Here is a 16,976-nt window from a genome sequence, read left to right as displayed (position 1 = left end):
TTTATATTCCAAATAAAAAGGTTTGTATCAATAAAATCCCAACTTAGATCTCTAAATGTTTTTACAAGCCTTTGTGCATCCATTTTTTTTTTTTAAATACAATAATAATAATATAAGTGTACATAATATGAACATGAATCTGTATGTATTCACCCCTTAAATTAAAAACTGGTATAGGAAGTGTGCTCGATTTTTATTAAGACAATCACTTACTTCTCAAAATGTTTTCTACAAGCCTTTAAATTTAATTACAGTTGTTTTAATTCATATTTAAAACCAAAAAGTATAAAATAACAGTATCTTTTTGAAACTGGCTAGGAACTTATTGCTGTCTACATATATGCCATATTTTGCAACAAGCTGCATCCAGAAAAGCATTTCAAATTACAATATTATGATAATAAAATATGGTTACATCCCAACAGAATGCATTTCACAACTGAACCTGGGCTGCCGTTGTCTAAATCTGTATATATAAGAACAGGCCATATGCTGAGGTCTCATTTCTCTTTCCTTGTTTCCTTATCCTTGATTCCTCTCCTCGATTCTGCAGGAAATGGGTGAGGAAGGAAGTCCCGCCCACAGAGGAGACACAGCGAAGAAAGAGGATATAAACTCCTCACTGATTCTTTTATCTGATGTCTGCTCCTGAAGCCTCCCTCATGTTTACTCTTTCAGTCTGTGGTTTTCTTTGGGACACGACTTAATATGACACATTTGACTCACAGCTGAAAAATGGAGGATCTAGAAGAGGAATCAAGGAGAAGGAAGTGAGGAAAGAGAAATGATATGCAGTTTCAGATAAGGAAGCTCAGAACCTCCAGAATTCACTCACTGAGCTGCAAAGACTGCACTAACACTGATTCATGACTGGATGCAGATGCTTTGGTTTAGGTGGAGACCATTCAGATCAGAAAGAGGCTTTTAGGTTTAAATAACTGGATTTCAACATGAAACTGGCAACACAAATGAGAGACTCATGTAAGACTCATTCTGTGTTCTGACTGGATAACAAAAACATGATGTGTGTAAAATCCCTCAGTTGTCCAGATAGACTCCATGGCAAAGGAAAAATTCAATATGTCAACTGCACAAACGTTTATTTTGGTTGAAAACGTTTCACAGCTCAGTTCAGTTCAGGACTGAAGAAGCAGCTTGGATGATAACCAAAACACCAAATTATAATGTATATAAATCATCATCATATCAAATGTTTTTGTCATTAAGAACAAATCGGCATAGGAATTAGAGATCCACCAATATCGTTTTAGAATCCAGAGCAACCAATGGCCGATAAACTCTGCTGATATTTTGGGTCTATTTTGATTATTTTTTCCAAATTATGTCATTTTCAGCACGAGACAGCACGAGTGAACACTTTGCAGGCTGCACAAAATTTTAATGTACAGTTTTAGCTGCAGGCTGAACAAATCAGACAAGATTTTAAAATGATTTTATTGGTTTATAAAGCTCTTAATGGTCTTAGTCCTATTTATCTATCTGATCTGCTTTTATTATACGGGTTCTCTCGGACTCTCAGGTCCTTAAGTCTCGTCTTTTAACTGTCCCATGAATCCAAACTAAAACTCACAGCGAGGGGTCATTCAGTTTCTACGGCCCCCGTTTGTGGAACAGTCGACCTGAGGATCTGAGGTCCGCTGCGAGTATTCATATTTTTAAAAGTAACTCAAAACATATTTTTTTTATTTAGCTTTTAATTGAAACTTTTACTTGTTTCAACTTAAATGATTATTATTATTGTTATTATATTTGTTTTAAATTAAATTATCATTACTATTTTACTTAGTCTCCATCTGATGTTAGCTCTCCATTTTTATTTTTACTACAACCTTTAGGAGCATTATGTTTATGTTTTTATGTTTCTGTTTAAATTGTTTTATCTATGGATGAAACACTGGGGTCGCTGTTGCTTTTTAATTATTGTCATTTTTCTGTTGCAGGTGAACCACTTTGTGCTACATTTCAAATGTATGAAAAGTGCTATACAAATATAGTTCGATTGATTGATTGACTGATTGAATGAAATAATAATGTCACTCACAAATATAAGATTCAGTGCAAAAAGATACCAGTCCAATATGTGGAGACACTGGTATGATTGTCTTTTAAAAACATACATGATTGTTGTTTTGTAATGTCACTGTCCTTGTCCATTTTAAAGCTGGACCCTGAGTCTGGAATAAATACGATGATGACTCTAATTACTACAAACCCCACCGAGCCTTTTTTTTTAAAACTACAAACCTATAAGAGAGTGGTGTAGTCACGTTTTGTGCAGCTATGTTTTCATGTTCAAGTGTTAATATAAAGCTTTAAGTGTATTTTGTAGGCAGCAGATTCATCAAAACAAAATATCAGCTTGTGCCATACATCGGTCCATCTCTAAGACTACGTTCAGACTGCAGAGCTTAATGCACAATTCGGATGTTTTTTTGTGAAATCCGATGTTTTTGTGAGGTCGTTCACATTTCCAATTAAATGTGACTTGTATGTGATCTCCAGGGTGAACATTAAACGGCCCAAAAGCGTCCCGCATGTGCACTGGAGGACACGACGACGTCAACCGCAGCGAGCGTGCACTGTGTTTACGGAAGTTGTTCAAACATGGACGTGAACATTGAGCACCTGGCGATTTTAAACTTCCTCTCGTACCGGAGCCAGAACATGTACAAGTTATTTGTTTTAAGGAGGAGATTGAGAAGGAGAAGGACGAGGTTTTTGGCCGAGGCGTTTTGTGGGGCAGCCCATTGAAAGGAACGTGTGGATGTGGAGACGGAGCCAAGAGTGGTGGGATAGCGATGTGCTTTGGTTCAGTGACACGGAGTTCATTAACAATTGTCGTATCAGGAGAAGAACGTATGTGTACATTTGTCGCTTGTTGATAACGTGTAGGTCAGATGAATGCGCCTTGGCCGTTCAGATTGAAGTCGCAGGTCAAAAGATCGGATATGTATCGATTTTAGGACCACATATCCAAGTGGTCTGGGTCGCATTTGAAAAAAATCATTCAGTCATTAAAAGATTAAATACAGGTCACATAGGGGCCATAGGGGGATTTGGGTCACTTCAGGCTGCAGTGTGAACGTAGCCTTAGAGGAATTGTAGCTATTTTGATTTGAACATGTTTACTTCGTATGTGCGGGCATAGATAGATCAAGTTTATGAAATTTTAAATCAAAATCTTGCATACAGTTTCTTTAAGCTCTTTCACAATCTCATTTGGTGCTTTTGACTTTCTACTACAGAATGAGGTCTTCTATCTTGGTACCTGAAGCTGCTTAGACACAGTACAGATGTTGGTAGCATATGTCAGTGGCTTTTTAAGAATCATCAAACTTCTGGTGTGAATGAACAGAGACATATGTCCTGGCATGCTTTTCTTTAGTCCGTTTAGGAACATCTGACAGCTTGTGGTACAGTAGTCTGCCTGGGTAAGCTTAAGATATCCCTTGTATGTAAATAGAACAGAACAGAACTGCCCGTGTGCTTTGAGCTTAAATGAATGAGCCACCAAATGTCCATGGAAACTTGCAGCAGGTGAATGGGAGAGTTAATCTAATCCAGTAAGCTAAGAACAGACGCTTTGTCTTAAATAAGGCTGCTAATAGCTTGGAAGTACAATTTAGTGTTGCCACGATGCTGATACTACAAACTTGATTTCGATACTAAGGGATACACTCAATACTCCAAAGAGCATTAAAACACACACTTTTTTTAGGCAATAGAATGTGATTTTCAACATTAAGTCATAGTCATTTATTCTATATTCCAATGTGGCCTTATATCTGTGGTCCAGGTAGGTTCTGTAGTGGTCCAGAGTCCTGCACCGGGTCGGGTACCTGCGGGTATGGGCAAATAGTTGCTGAAACGGGCAGGTTTTAACGTTCTGGGGTAGTAATTACACACGGACGGGTCAGGACTGAATCAGGACTAAACCAGGACTAACCCAGGACTAATCTTGGACTTAAGAGAGAGAGAACCCCGGGCCCACAGACCAGGGTGTCCGATAAACGAGATCGGGGGCGACGGGTGCGATTACCTCTGTGCGCGCCTAACTCTGCGCTCGCGGTCTCTCGACGCACTACACGGGCGCACCTCCGGACCTGTCCTGACAGTGAGTTCTGGGACAGTACTGGTTTAGTCCTGGTTTAGTCCTGTTTTAGTGCTGGAATCAGTCCTGGAGCAGTCCTGGGAGCAGTCTTGATTTAGTCCTGGGTCAGTCCTGGGTTAGTCCTGGGTTAGTCCTGGGTCAGTCCTGGGTTAGTCATGGTTTAGTCCTGAGTTAGTCCTGGTTTAGTCCTGGTTTAGTCCTGGTTCAGTCCTGGTTCAGTCCTGGTTCAGTCCTGGTTTAGTGCTGGGTCAGTCCTAGTTTAGTCCTGGTTTAGTCCTGGTTTAGTGCAGGGTCAGTCCTAGTTTAGTCCTGGTTTAGTGCTGGTTTAGTCCTGGGTTCGTCATGGTTTAGTCCCGGTTTAGTTCTGGGTTAGTCCTGGTGTGCGGCGCAAAAGTCCGGCATTTCGATCAATGTTTCTTCTGCTCAGTAAATAAAGCCTGTGAAGTTGCATTGATTAAAAATTAGCTTTTTACTGCAAGTTTTTTGAAAATCTACCTTGACAAAGCAAATATTCAATTAAGGTTTTAAGGATCTCAGCATGAATAAAGACTGATGGCTCATTCTAACGTGTTAAACATGCACATATTTCAATTACTCACTGTATTGAGCATCAGTCTACGGCCCTCGATCGGCCCTCTGCTTCGTCAGTGTTTAGATATGTGGCCTTTGATGAAAAAAGTTTGGACACCCCTGTACTAGTCTATGTGCTCTTATACTAAAGCTATTCAGGAAATGTGTGTTTTCGATAACTGCTCAAATGAGTATCTAATTCAATACTAGTTTTAGCACAGAAAAACAAAAAGTGGCTGCTTGTTGTTGTGTTCCAATCAGCTAGAGGGCGCTCTTGGAAAAAGCATCAAAACTTTGGACACAACAAAATCCAGGCACTCCAAAAAAGTACAAGTCGCAAGTAAAAAGCCTCAACCTAAACCCTGATGAAGACCAGTCAAACGTGTTGGCTTTGGCCATTTAAATAAAGATATTTCAACTATACTTTTCCTTGTGCGAGTTAGACTTAGACTTTATTGATCTACAAGGGAAATTACTTGGACACAGTAGCTCACACATCACAATATATTACAGTAACACAGAGTAAAAAAATATTTTTAAAATGGTAATAAACTTCTAAATAAGTAGCAATAAAGATAGGTTCTGCATCAAGGGCTTTAACTTTTTTGGTAGCGCCTGGATTCGTTGTGTGCACTAGTTTTAGTATGTTTTAGGCTTTTTACTTTTAATTTGTCCCCAGATATGAAGTAAACGTTCAAATCAAATATAGCTTATAGGGATAACAATTCTAATGTTATTTTATTCTTAATGACAAAAATCTTTCTTTACGTTATAGTTTGGTGTTTTGGTTCTCAAGACAACGATCCAATCAGAAACTAGAACGAGTCTCTCAGCATCAGAAATGTCGTTTAAAAAGGAAATGTTTGATATTTCATGGTAATGTTTGATAATCATTCAGTTATGGGATGTTTCATTGTATTTTAATCCATGTTTGAATCAAATTTATTTAATTTTAAGATGTGTAAATGCAATTTTTAAAAGTAATGCACAGCTATAATGCTCAATTTTAATGTATTCATAAGGCTTTTTTTTTTTTTTTTTTTTGAGGTTTTTTGCCTCTTCCTGCATCTACTTTTTTATCTAGTGTGCCTTTTTTATTTTTATATGGTGTATATGTGCAAAATAAATAAATAAAAATTGGTTTTACTAGTTGACTAATGAAGCTTTATAATAACTGACTAGCTGACTTCAAAAATAATAGTTAGCTGCAACTCTAACTGTTACTCTTATTTTCTTATTCTCTTCTTCTTACATTTACTCCTATAGTTATTAAGACAGTGGCTGTAGCCTCACATGTCCCAGAAGGCGAGGGTTTTGTAATGAACAGCTGCAGCCACATATGGTTCAGGTGATGAGGATTTTAATGAATGAAGGACCAAATGTTCAGGGAAACTTGCAGCAGGTGAAGATGACTTTAATCCAATAGAGAAGCACAGAGACTAAATAAGACACACTATTTAGAGCTTAGGGCAATTAACTGATCCCTGGATTAAAGGTCTGATACTAACTATATTAACTCAACATCAACCTTTGGAGCTTAACAATGTTATAATAGTGCTTTGTTTTTATCCAAAATGCTTTATTTAGTTGTTTTAGAGTCTGTATTGTTCAGAAGATGACCATTTAAAAAGATAATATTTTAATAGTTGACTACTGTATTTTTCGTACTATAAATCGCACTTTTGTTTATGGCTTGAGTGTTTCCTATGACTTATACTCTGGTGACTTATATATTAAAATTTTCAGACTGACAGCCACTGTCCTGCTGCAAATAGTGAAATATGCAGCAGAAAACGAGGAACAGAAAGAAAGTTTGGAGTGAGCGAGAAACTTGTGAGAGACTGGCAGACAGCGGGGATGGAGAACACAGCTTCACCGTGCGCTGTGCAACTTTCCTTTAAGTCATTGGATGACAAAGCGACTCCAGTGACAACCAAAGTTGCACGGAGTTGCTCAGAAGTGACACCAAGGATGAAGAATTCAATAGATTTAGTGATTTGGAGTAAGATCGAGAGTTTGGTAAACTCGTTCTGTTCTGTTGTTTATGCTATAGGTATCTGAAGAAATGTTAAAATGTTACGTTAACATATTAACGCCGATTCAGCCTGTTGTTCTCTGTTCTATTGTTATTATTACTGTAACTTGCCTTTCAAGATGACATGTCGGTTCCTGGTCCCTGATATTATAAAATAAATTTCCCACAAAAAGTGCAACTTATAGTCCGGTGTGACTTAAATATGTTTTTTTCTTCATTATGTGTTTTTGGCTGACTTACACTCCGGATCAACTTATAGTCCAAAAAATACAGTAGTTACAATTATTTCCGTTAATTTCTGCAGCCTTGATTCCTATATATTTTTTATTAGTTTTTTCACATGTTATTTGCCATCGGAGCAAAACCTAAACAGTCTTATTACTGGCTAGTTTGAGAATAACTAGATTCAAATTCAGAAACATCTTAGATCATTTCCACTTATTCACACTATTTTTGACTCTGTTCTGTCCACAATTTGTTTGCGTAGGTGTAGTTTGTTTCCTCACCCAGCTCCTCCAGCGATGGCACCCCGTATTTGTCTCCGTGGTCCTCGGAGATGGGCGTGACGCAGAGCCCCATCTGAGCGTCCGACAGCGCGTCCACGGGCATCTCCGGAGGGTCCATGCGACTGATCAGAGTCTGGAAACGCTTGTACGTCAGAGGAGGCTGCCCACCATTCAGCTCGATGATCCTGCACGACACAATCAGACCAGCTATTTTTAACCTCTAATATTTCAGCCTATTTTTCCTAAAATGTGACTAAAATTACTCTCAAACTGAGTCTGTTTCTGAACCCTTTGGAGCTCAGACAAACAGCTGGGCTCTTTGTGCAGCTGAGGCTCTGCAGTTTTGTCCTCTTTCTCATCTACTCTACATCTAAATTACCACAAGATTGTGCACGCAAGAGAAAAATGATCTTATGAGATTTATTTACATTTAGATTGGTCAAAAAATGGTTACGCCTCGGTGAATTACATCTCTTATCGTTCTAAAAAGCAGAGCTAGAACAGAAACAAAAGTATCAAATGAAATAAATAACAAAATTGTGAAGCATGAAATGTATATATCAGGAATTATGTTAAAATCACGTCTTGTCTCGTTCTCATGGACCCAATCTCACATCTCGACTCATCTTGTGGAAATTTTGTCTCGTCCTTCCCTAATAAATATAAAAACAGGCCTGAGAGTTGAAAAATTTAGCTGCTGTTGGGTCTTGTCAAAGCTGAAGCACATCTCACTAAACATTTAGGGACGAGATTTAGGGATGAGATTTACGGACTTGTAATTAGGCAAAAAAGTCTAGGGGGAATTCATATAAAATTCCTATAAATACATTTTTTTGTGTGAATGTTTTGGTTATTCTTTTTATTTACAATTTTGGAGTACAAACTGATCCAGATTCTTCACAGAATAGTAGATTTAGGTTACAGATTTCCATTATTGTTTTACATTGAGATTGAGAGTTCCCTTTTATTAGAAACTGGACAAACAGAACATCAGGGCCCTTGGAATTTTATTTCTTTAGGAACTGTAAGTAAGCTTTTCATTTTAATCTCAGAAACTTGACCCATCTGTGTCTCCAGATTGACCTGATTTCACCCTGCTCACTGTTGCCTCTACACTCGACTAAAGGGCACTTTCTTTGTGGTAGCACTTCTGATTAAAAGGTCCTACATTAGGCAAAATTGAGCTTTTAGTCAGGTTATAAGCTTGTTCTTTCATCAAAAACATACCTGGGGTTGTGTTTTGTTTCATTCACACATGTTTGAGTGATCCTTTCTAAATCCTGTCTACATCTCCAAAGCTAAAAATGCTCTTTTCCATCTTGTGATGTCATAAAGTGGTAGTTTCAAATTAATAACTACCTTTCACCTTAGATCTGGTTAAATCCTGTTTTAGTTCTGGTTTAGTCCTGCTTTTAGACCTGGTATAGAGCTGCTTTAGACCTAGTTCAGACTTCATTTTAGTCCTGGTTTTAGTTCTGGTTTAGTCCTGTTTTAGACCTGGTAAAGACCTGGTATAGACCTGGTTTAGACTTGGTTTAGACCTGGTTTAGACCTCATTTTAGTCCTGGTTTTATTTCTGTTTTAGACCTGGTATAGACCTAGTTCAGTCCTCATTTTAGTCCTGGTTTTAGTTCTGGTTTAGTCCTGTTCTAGGCCTGGTATAGACCTGGTTTAGACCTAGTTCAGACCTCATTTTAGTCCTGGTTTTAGTTCTGGTTTAGTCCTGTTCTAGGCCTGGTATAGACCTGGTTTAGACCTAGTTCAGACCTCATTTTAGTCCTGGTTTTAGACCTGGTATAGACCTGGTTTAGACCTAGTTCAGAACTCATTTTAGTCCTGGTTTTAGTCCTGGTTTAGTCCTGTTTTAGACCTGGTATAGACCTGGTTTAGACCTAGTTCAGACCTCATTTTAGTCCTGGTTTTAGTTCTGGTTTAGAGGTGCGGAAAACGCGGGAGGAGGCGCAGTCCCCACGGCGTATGGGAAGGAGGTTTGCACTTTAATGCCCCGATACCAAACGTCCCACGGCTCGGCGGCTGGGGACGCCTGACCTAGACCACAAGACTCTAGCAGCACAAATCAGACAGATGTTTATGTAACTTAAAGGTGCACCATGTAACTTTTTCTGTTAGAGGGCTTGCCACCTGCTTGTCTCCAAGGAAATGTCATTGTAATAACTCAAAAACATTCATTCTTACTGTGCCAACTTCTTCACAGATGGGACCTATAACTTCCGTCACCTGCTTGTTTCCATAAAGATAACTTTAATGACATACTGTGGAATATTCCAGTAACCAATAACCAGGCATTATACCCCAAGTGAACTGGGAAAAAAAAAAAAATGTCCAAGAGTCTGAATGTTTGTGTGATGGTTCGTACTTGTCCAGGTCGTAGAGGGTGTGTGAGATCTTGACGATGACTTCCACTCCTGCCTCCATGGCCAGCTTCTTGATGGCTGCATCTCTCTCCTTCCCAAATGGCTCAGAATCATACTCAAAGGTCAGGCGGCTGATTTTCCACTCCTAAAAACACAAATAAACAGGCCAGTCACGATAACAAGTTTTAATTTTTGATATTTAGGCTACGTTTACAAGATGACGGTCTGAACAGAAGACACAAAAGTGGTGTCGCGTCTTCACGTTTTTAAAAGTGTATGGAATTCGATTGGGTGTGCATGCCAGGTTTCTGTGTACTGTATGTATGTGAAGTAAACGTGTAGGCGACGTGAGCAGATCTGACCACAGTTTTGCGTCTTGGGCAGTGTAGACGGAAACACTACGGTGGAGCATATACAACTTTTCCACTCTGGGGGGTGGTTTCAGATTTTTGCGTTTTTAAGCCGCAAAAACGCCGTCACCGTCTAAACCAGGGGTGTCAAACATACGGCCCAGGGGCCAGATCCAGCCCTCCAAGACCTTTAGTCTGGCCCTCAGCTGATTTTCTACTAAAATATTTTAATTATATTTTCTATTAAAATATTGGTAATTTTCTGCGTCGCTGAGCATAGCAGCGTCTACAGCACCTCTGTGCGTGGCCCCTCCCACCAGAGCAGCACAAATGAAGACTTGTCTCTTTCCAAACGCTCTTAAAGGACGATCGTTTTGACTGTTGACCGTGACACCCTCATCAACAAAATGTCCAAAATGAGAAAAGTGAACACCTAGTGCAGGATTTTTCAAGAAAAATGTACTTATTTCTATTTGTTTCTTTTAAGTTCATGTTAAAATATTGTGTTGAAATTGCATTTTTCTTAAAGTTTCAAGTTGTTCATAATATTATCATATTTTCTAAAAGAAAGAGTTCATCAATTAAAAAAGATTTCTGTAATAGATTTGCGTTTCTCTGCACAAATATTTGAAATTAATGCCATTTTTGGGGTATATATGCCATGAGTTTTCTGATCCGGCCCCTTTGGGATCAAAGTAGGTTGGATACGGCCCCCGGACCAAAATGACTTTAACACCCCTGGTCTAAACGAAAGGTACTTCTGATAAAATATTTAGTCGTTTTTACATGCAAGTGTTCTCATTAAACCGGCCCACAGATGGAAGTAAATGTAGACGATAAACGATAATCCTGAAACTAATTTATAACACTGATACAAAGACTCAAGAGCAGATTTAAAGGGGCATTGTGTAACTTTTCTGATGGAGGGCCCGCCACCTGCTGAAGATGTCATTGCTCTGCCTGGAACGTTCCACAGTATAACATTAAACAGATCTACCTTACATTTATCTAATTACAGGTGGTTTTATAGCTCAAAAAATCTAGAAAAACAGGCATTCTGACTGTGAGCGAGGTCGCCTCTCTACAGATCTGACCTGTAACTTGATCTGGTTTGGTCTCCATGAATATGTGAAACATTCCAGACAAAGAAATAACAAGAAAAGTACTTGACGAACCAAAAAACGTTACACAATGCCCCTTTAAACCACAAAACATATTCTAAATTTAAAATATTGTTAAAAATTCTTGAGGGGAAATAAATAAACAGCAGAATGAAACTCTTTAGTAATTAGTTTGCATTTGTTATGACATTTGTTGGCATTTTAAAATTTTGCTGGTATTCTTAATAAAAGGTTTTGCACACCCTAAAATGTGTCAGCTATTTTACACAAGCTTTGAAACTGGCAGTGACCTACCTTTAAGATTAAATCCAGATTGTCAGTGTTTTGATTAGATTAGTGCTAGAGATATTGTATTTCTCTTGTGCGTCAGACCCACACGACCAGTTTAGTCCTTTTTATCTTGACTCATCTAATTGCACCCAATCTAAGGCATACTCAAGGCTTTTACTGACTCAGTTTCTTGCGACAAATGAAATTTATAGCTCTCTCGCATTTTCATTTTGTGAAGGTAGGTCAGTGGAGGAAAAAGGTTGGAGAGCCCTGGTCATATCATAAGAGGTATAATACTCCCTACAGCGGAAGCATAGCCAGACTGGACTGCACTAGACTAGAATGGACAACATTATCACAATGTTTTGAGTGTTTTCAGTGGCCCAGGGTCCTGTTCTGATGGTAAATAAACTTCTTTTTGCTTGTTTGACCATCTCTGTTCTTGTAGTTTCACTTAAATAGAGAGTATTACACTAAATTGACTTCATGGAGCTCTCTACGGTGTTATAACCTCATCAAAAAAAAGCCTGAAATAGTTTTACGTTACATTTTTCATGAGTATACAGAAGCATGACACAAAACAAAACACTATCACTTCACAAACCTGGTGCAATAGTTTCACTGGCAAAATGTTTGATTGTGTATTGATGACACACTGAAAGGGGAGTGACTTAGAGTGGGGAGTGGGGAATACATTGTTGTCAACAAATATAGCATATTAGAAACAATAAAAGGTACCATGGTGATTTAAATATGTTAAGTGTTGTGATGGAAATTTATGTTGTGGAAAGATTTCTCTCAGTCTGTCTTTGTGTAAATGAATGTGATTTCTACCCGAGACCAGACGAGTCATTAACATGTGAAAAGACTCAGCAGATACAACTGTTCTCACCCTCCTGGAACAACAGTGTATTGTCTTGGTTATCCTCTAAAGTATGTTAAGTTGATTAGCATCGGTGTCACTCTGCTTTGATATGTATGTGACTTGTATTTCTGTATAACTACAGAGCGGGTGTTTCAGGTGGGCGAAAAACTGAAACGCCAGTTTTCAGTTTTTTGAGAACGGATTCCAGAGTGGAGAAATCTGAGAACGCCGGTGTTGCGTTGTTGTGTGGACAAGCAAACCACAGCTTTTGGAAAAAAGCATCCTCCGATGCAGTGAAGGCTGCAGCCCTTAAACTAGCCTCCGCTCACCGTAAGAGCGTGGCCGAAATGGGACAGGTGTAGCCTACGGGGTCGCTCTTGTTGCCAGGCAACCGAGACACGCTGTTAACGCTAATGCCAACAACACGCAACACAGATTACACCATGGATTTTCTGTGTGTTTTTGTAGTTTTTACCTTGAAAAGCCTTGGGAACACATTCGCTGGTTGGCCCCTGATCACAAACAGCCTCGAATTCAGCTTCCTCAAATTGGCATCCAGGTCCTCCAGACACTGAAGGAGAAACCTGCAGAGCAACAAAGAACAATAGGAGACTTAACATTTTTACATTTTAAAAAAACAGTAATTTATTTAGGTCACAAGAATAAATTTTGATGCACGATATATTGCTACAATATTACTAAAACTACTTTATGTCACTGAAACAATAAAAAATAAAGCAGAATAATCCCAGTAAGTACCGTATTTCTAAAAAGCCTGAGCAGCAACAGGCCCATAGAATCTCTTTTCAAAAAAGTAATAAAAATCTTGGATAAAAAAAAACACACTCATATCAGCACTCTAATGTTTTGGATGTTTAATTTATTCAGTTTTAATAATTTTGTTCATTTAAATTCAAAGCTTTGCACAGACTTTCTCCTCCTCCACTGAGGGACTTTAAAACACTGAAGACTGTGAGTGGGAAGGCACCGGGCCACAACTTGAGGAGATTGTGGAGGAAGGACACAGACGCACCACTTTTGGACTCTCTGTCAAAGGGACTCATTATTGTCTCCCACTGACAATAACAGAAAGTCCATCTCTAGCTACATTCAAACTGCACTTTAAACTGTGGACGAAGGGAAACCAAGTCTGAACACTTTTAAGTTGGCCTTTTACTGTTCTCTGTTGAACTGTTTTGTATTTTGTATTGTTTTCTGTATTACCTGCCTGGGGAGACAGATGGAAGTGAACTTTTTTGTTATAATCTGTCATATTTACACTATTGTCTCTATCAAATAAATAAAATAAATAGCAGAAAGAACCAATAATTAGTCCTGGAAGTGACTTTTTCATCCCGCTACAACTTAAATCTTACTTCATATTACATAAAACATAGCAGAAACCTCCCCAAGATTGCAACAAAAACACGCGCACATTCAGAATGCCTGTTTTTCTAGGTATTTTTGAGCTGTAAAACCACTTGTAATTCAATAAATGTAAGGTAGAGCTGTTCAGTGTCCTACTGTGGAACTTTCTAGGCAGAGCAATGACATGTCCATAGAAACAAGCAGGTGACATACCCTGCTTACAAGTTACATAGTGCACCTTTAAACTACCTGTGTGAAGTTAATATGAAAGACACACAAATTTTAATAATCAAAACAGAGAATATGTCAAAGGTGTTGAATAAACAAGTTTCTTTTCTCCAAACAGGCAACACAATTGTTAGCCAGACTGGCGACACCTAGTGCCTCCACTCAATTTAATTTCTCTACAGCGACGAGGTCAAGAATCAGAATACACTAGACAGTTTGCAAGAACCCCAATCAGCGAAGAGCTGTGAAGCGATGACTCGGTCCCTTTTGTGGTACAGCGCAACAGTAAACAAAGCGGTCAAGATGGATGTAGACGAAGACATACATTCTGTGTTGGCAACGATTCCCGAGATCGAGGACTTAAAACCGAAACAAGGAGAATGTTTGGTGAATTTTATCAAGGGGAAAGACATTATTGCTCTTCTTCCTACAGGATTTGACGCATTACATATGTCACGACCAAACAGGAGCAATTGGTTAATAAAAAAAGTACATGTCTACTGTCGAGCGAACAAATCCTAATGCTGCGAGGTCAGACAGTTCCCAAGAAGTGAAACCGGCTGATGAATCAGGCTACACAATTGTAGCTCTGTCACAAAATAATTTTTTATAATATACCAAAAAAACTGTATGAATACTTTTGGTGATATATTGATACAAGTGTCCACAATATTGATACTGAATCATCAAATTTAACTATACAAGATATCAAGATTACGATATTTTGACCTCTTGTATGTAAATTTAAAAAAGTTGTTTGTCAATTCTTCATGCAAAACATATGAAGAATCTATATAAATATAGCTAATATTTTATATTTTATTACTTATTTTTCTATTTTATTTTGACTTGTGCATAAACATTTATATAATCATGCCTTATTTGACGCCTGTCTTTTGATATATTTTTTGCTACTTGTTTAGAATTTATTATTACCATTTATGTTTTTTCTCTTTATTATTATTATATTGTGTTGTGTGAGCTACTGTGTCCAAGAAATTTCCCTTGTGGATCAATAAAGTTTGTCTAAGTATAAGTTTTTTACACCTCTGAACATCATTTTCTGTTCCATGGATAATTCTCAGTGTTGACGCATGTACTCACTATGTTGTTTTAAATTAGAGGTAAGAATAGTCCACATCATTTGAACTGGGTGACATTTTCCAATTGGAAAGCCTCCTTTCAATTACTGAGAAAATAGTTTGTTGTGAATTATCTTCCATTATGGCAAATTAAGTAAGAATAAGAAGTGACTAAGCAGATGCATCCACCACTTTTTATGCTAATTGACCAAAACACTACAACAGGGGTGCTCACACTTTTCTGCGTCATAATGATCTACCTAATAGAAAGCCAAGTAAACTGCACTGAAACACTCTGTACCCCTTTTTTGGACCCTCACCCACAGTTTGAGAAGCCTTTCTTTAAGAGAACTTGAAAAGGTGAGGGGCGGCGTGCTGACGTGAGGCAGATGGACAGGTAGGATGTTTAGGAAGTTTAACCTGCCCTGTGATGCACGCTGGTACACGAGGGCACACGCTGTTGCAGACGAGCCGTGCATAGGGAGCGTGTGTGTTTGTGATGTTTCAAATGAGCGCACAGGCTGCACTCAGATGCCCCACACGCTCCTGCACTCCGGTACAAGTTTATTACCAACAGCAGCGGCCGTAATGAAATATGATCGCACTTGTTGAGTGTCAGTCCTTGAGTGAGAGACAAGACCGAGTCCAAACGCGAGTCCGAGACGAGACACGGCGATCTACCCACACGACCTTAGCGATCGACTTGTAGATCGCGATCGACGTATTGAGCACCCCTGCACTACAGAGTCCCTGCTCCCTGTCCAATTCTATCTCGGTGAGGTGTGTGAATGAAAGAAAACACAACACCGGTTATGTTTTAAAAGAGGAAACAGCTTTATAACATAGATCAGAAAACTGTAATATTATCGACCCTTTACAATATTGTCACAAACTGAAAACTAAACAGCTTTTGTATGATTAAAATTAATGAAAAAGTAGTAGCATAGACATATTAAAGACACTAAAAACAATTACACTAATTTGATGCAAGGAGAGTACTGAAATCAAAAGGGGCTGGGTTGACACTACTGTAGCTGAACCAAAACTGTAAACTGTGCTACTTTCCATCGCTGACCCCCAACCTGATATTCTCAGATACGATCGACCGAGGATTGTAAAAAACCACAAACATAAACAAAGGAGAGAAACTAGAGCAGATAACGACTGACCAGCCACAAAAACTGAGAGAAAAAAAAAAAGAAAAAAAACAGCGCATGATGAATCCTCAAAAGAGTTAGTTCAGAAAGAATTTTTATTGGATCTGACCTCGTTTTCACATTTCCGACTAGCAGGGAAGAACAATTTAGAAAAATGCCAGGGTGATTTTTGCGGTGATTATATTCAATCAATGAATCATCAAAATCAAAGTTCCACTCAAAATTTAGAAGGTTACTAAACTACTAAACAAGAATCACATGAATTTCAGATGCTTGTAGAGGTGAAAACTACAGAGGTATTAAATATAAAAATGTAAAATAGGAGCCACAAAATTTGGCAAACTATTCCGACTGAATGTAACCAGCTAATCACAAAATATCTTGTTTTATTATGTTAATTTTGTCATGATTATTTGTGTTTATGATGTGATTTTAATGTATTTCTTATTCTGTAAAGCACTTTGAATTATGAATGGTGCTGAACAAATAGACTTACCTTACCTATTGTGATTTCTACAAACATGATTTGAAATTGATGGGCTTCATTGCATTCTATTTGCTTAAACGTTCATATTTTAGTCTTCTTTCAGATGTTAATGCTAATGGATGAGTTTTATACAAGAATCCTGATTTGAAAACATGAATCGCAAATGTGATCACCATCCTTACAATACATTTTTAATACATTTTAGGATGGAACAAAAAACCTACCCGGAGTTGTGTTTGTTTCATTGACACAAGTTTTACACAGAAGCCAATGTATATATAGGCTGTGTTCTTTTCTCAAACTGAAAACACTCTGTTCCTCCTTGTGACATCATCAAGTGAAAATACAGCAATCTCATCTAAATAAAGCGTAAAAACAAATATATACTAGTATGTATAGTGTTTTAATATATTATTTTTATTCTGGTGTT

The 16,976-nt window shown here is 38.1% G+C and overlaps 1 protein-coding gene across 2 annotated transcripts in view; it reads right to left on the bottom strand.

The window, feature by feature from the left end:
* Positions 1 to 16,976, bottom strand: part of LOC110164204 (cryptochrome-1-like) — a 94,061-nt gene that overhangs the window by 42,686 nt on the left and 34,399 nt on the right. For both annotated transcript variants that reach the window (XM_055165500.1, XM_055165499.1), the window contains 3 exons: positions 12,700 to 12,808; positions 9,621 to 9,763; positions 7,244 to 7,428 (listed from right to left, as the gene is read on the bottom strand). In XM_055165500.1, the coding sequence (XP_055021475.1) occupies positions 7,244 to 7,428; positions 9,621 to 9,763; positions 12,700 to 12,808 (437 nt within the window). The remainder of the gene's footprint in view (positions 1 to 7,243; positions 7,429 to 9,620; positions 9,764 to 12,699; positions 12,809 to 16,976) is intronic.

Source organism: Boleophthalmus pectinirostris, unplaced genomic scaffold, assembly GCF_026225935.1.
Source record: "Boleophthalmus pectinirostris isolate CB_2022bp ecotype Guang Dong unplaced genomic scaffold, ASM2622593v1 HiC_scaffold_8, whole genome shotgun sequence".
Classification (NCBI taxonomy): domain Eukaryota; kingdom Metazoa; phylum Chordata; class Actinopteri; order Gobiiformes; family Gobiidae; genus Boleophthalmus; species Boleophthalmus pectinirostris.
Note: the sequence above shows the minus strand (reverse complement) of the source record. Positions and strands in the feature narration are given on the sequence as shown.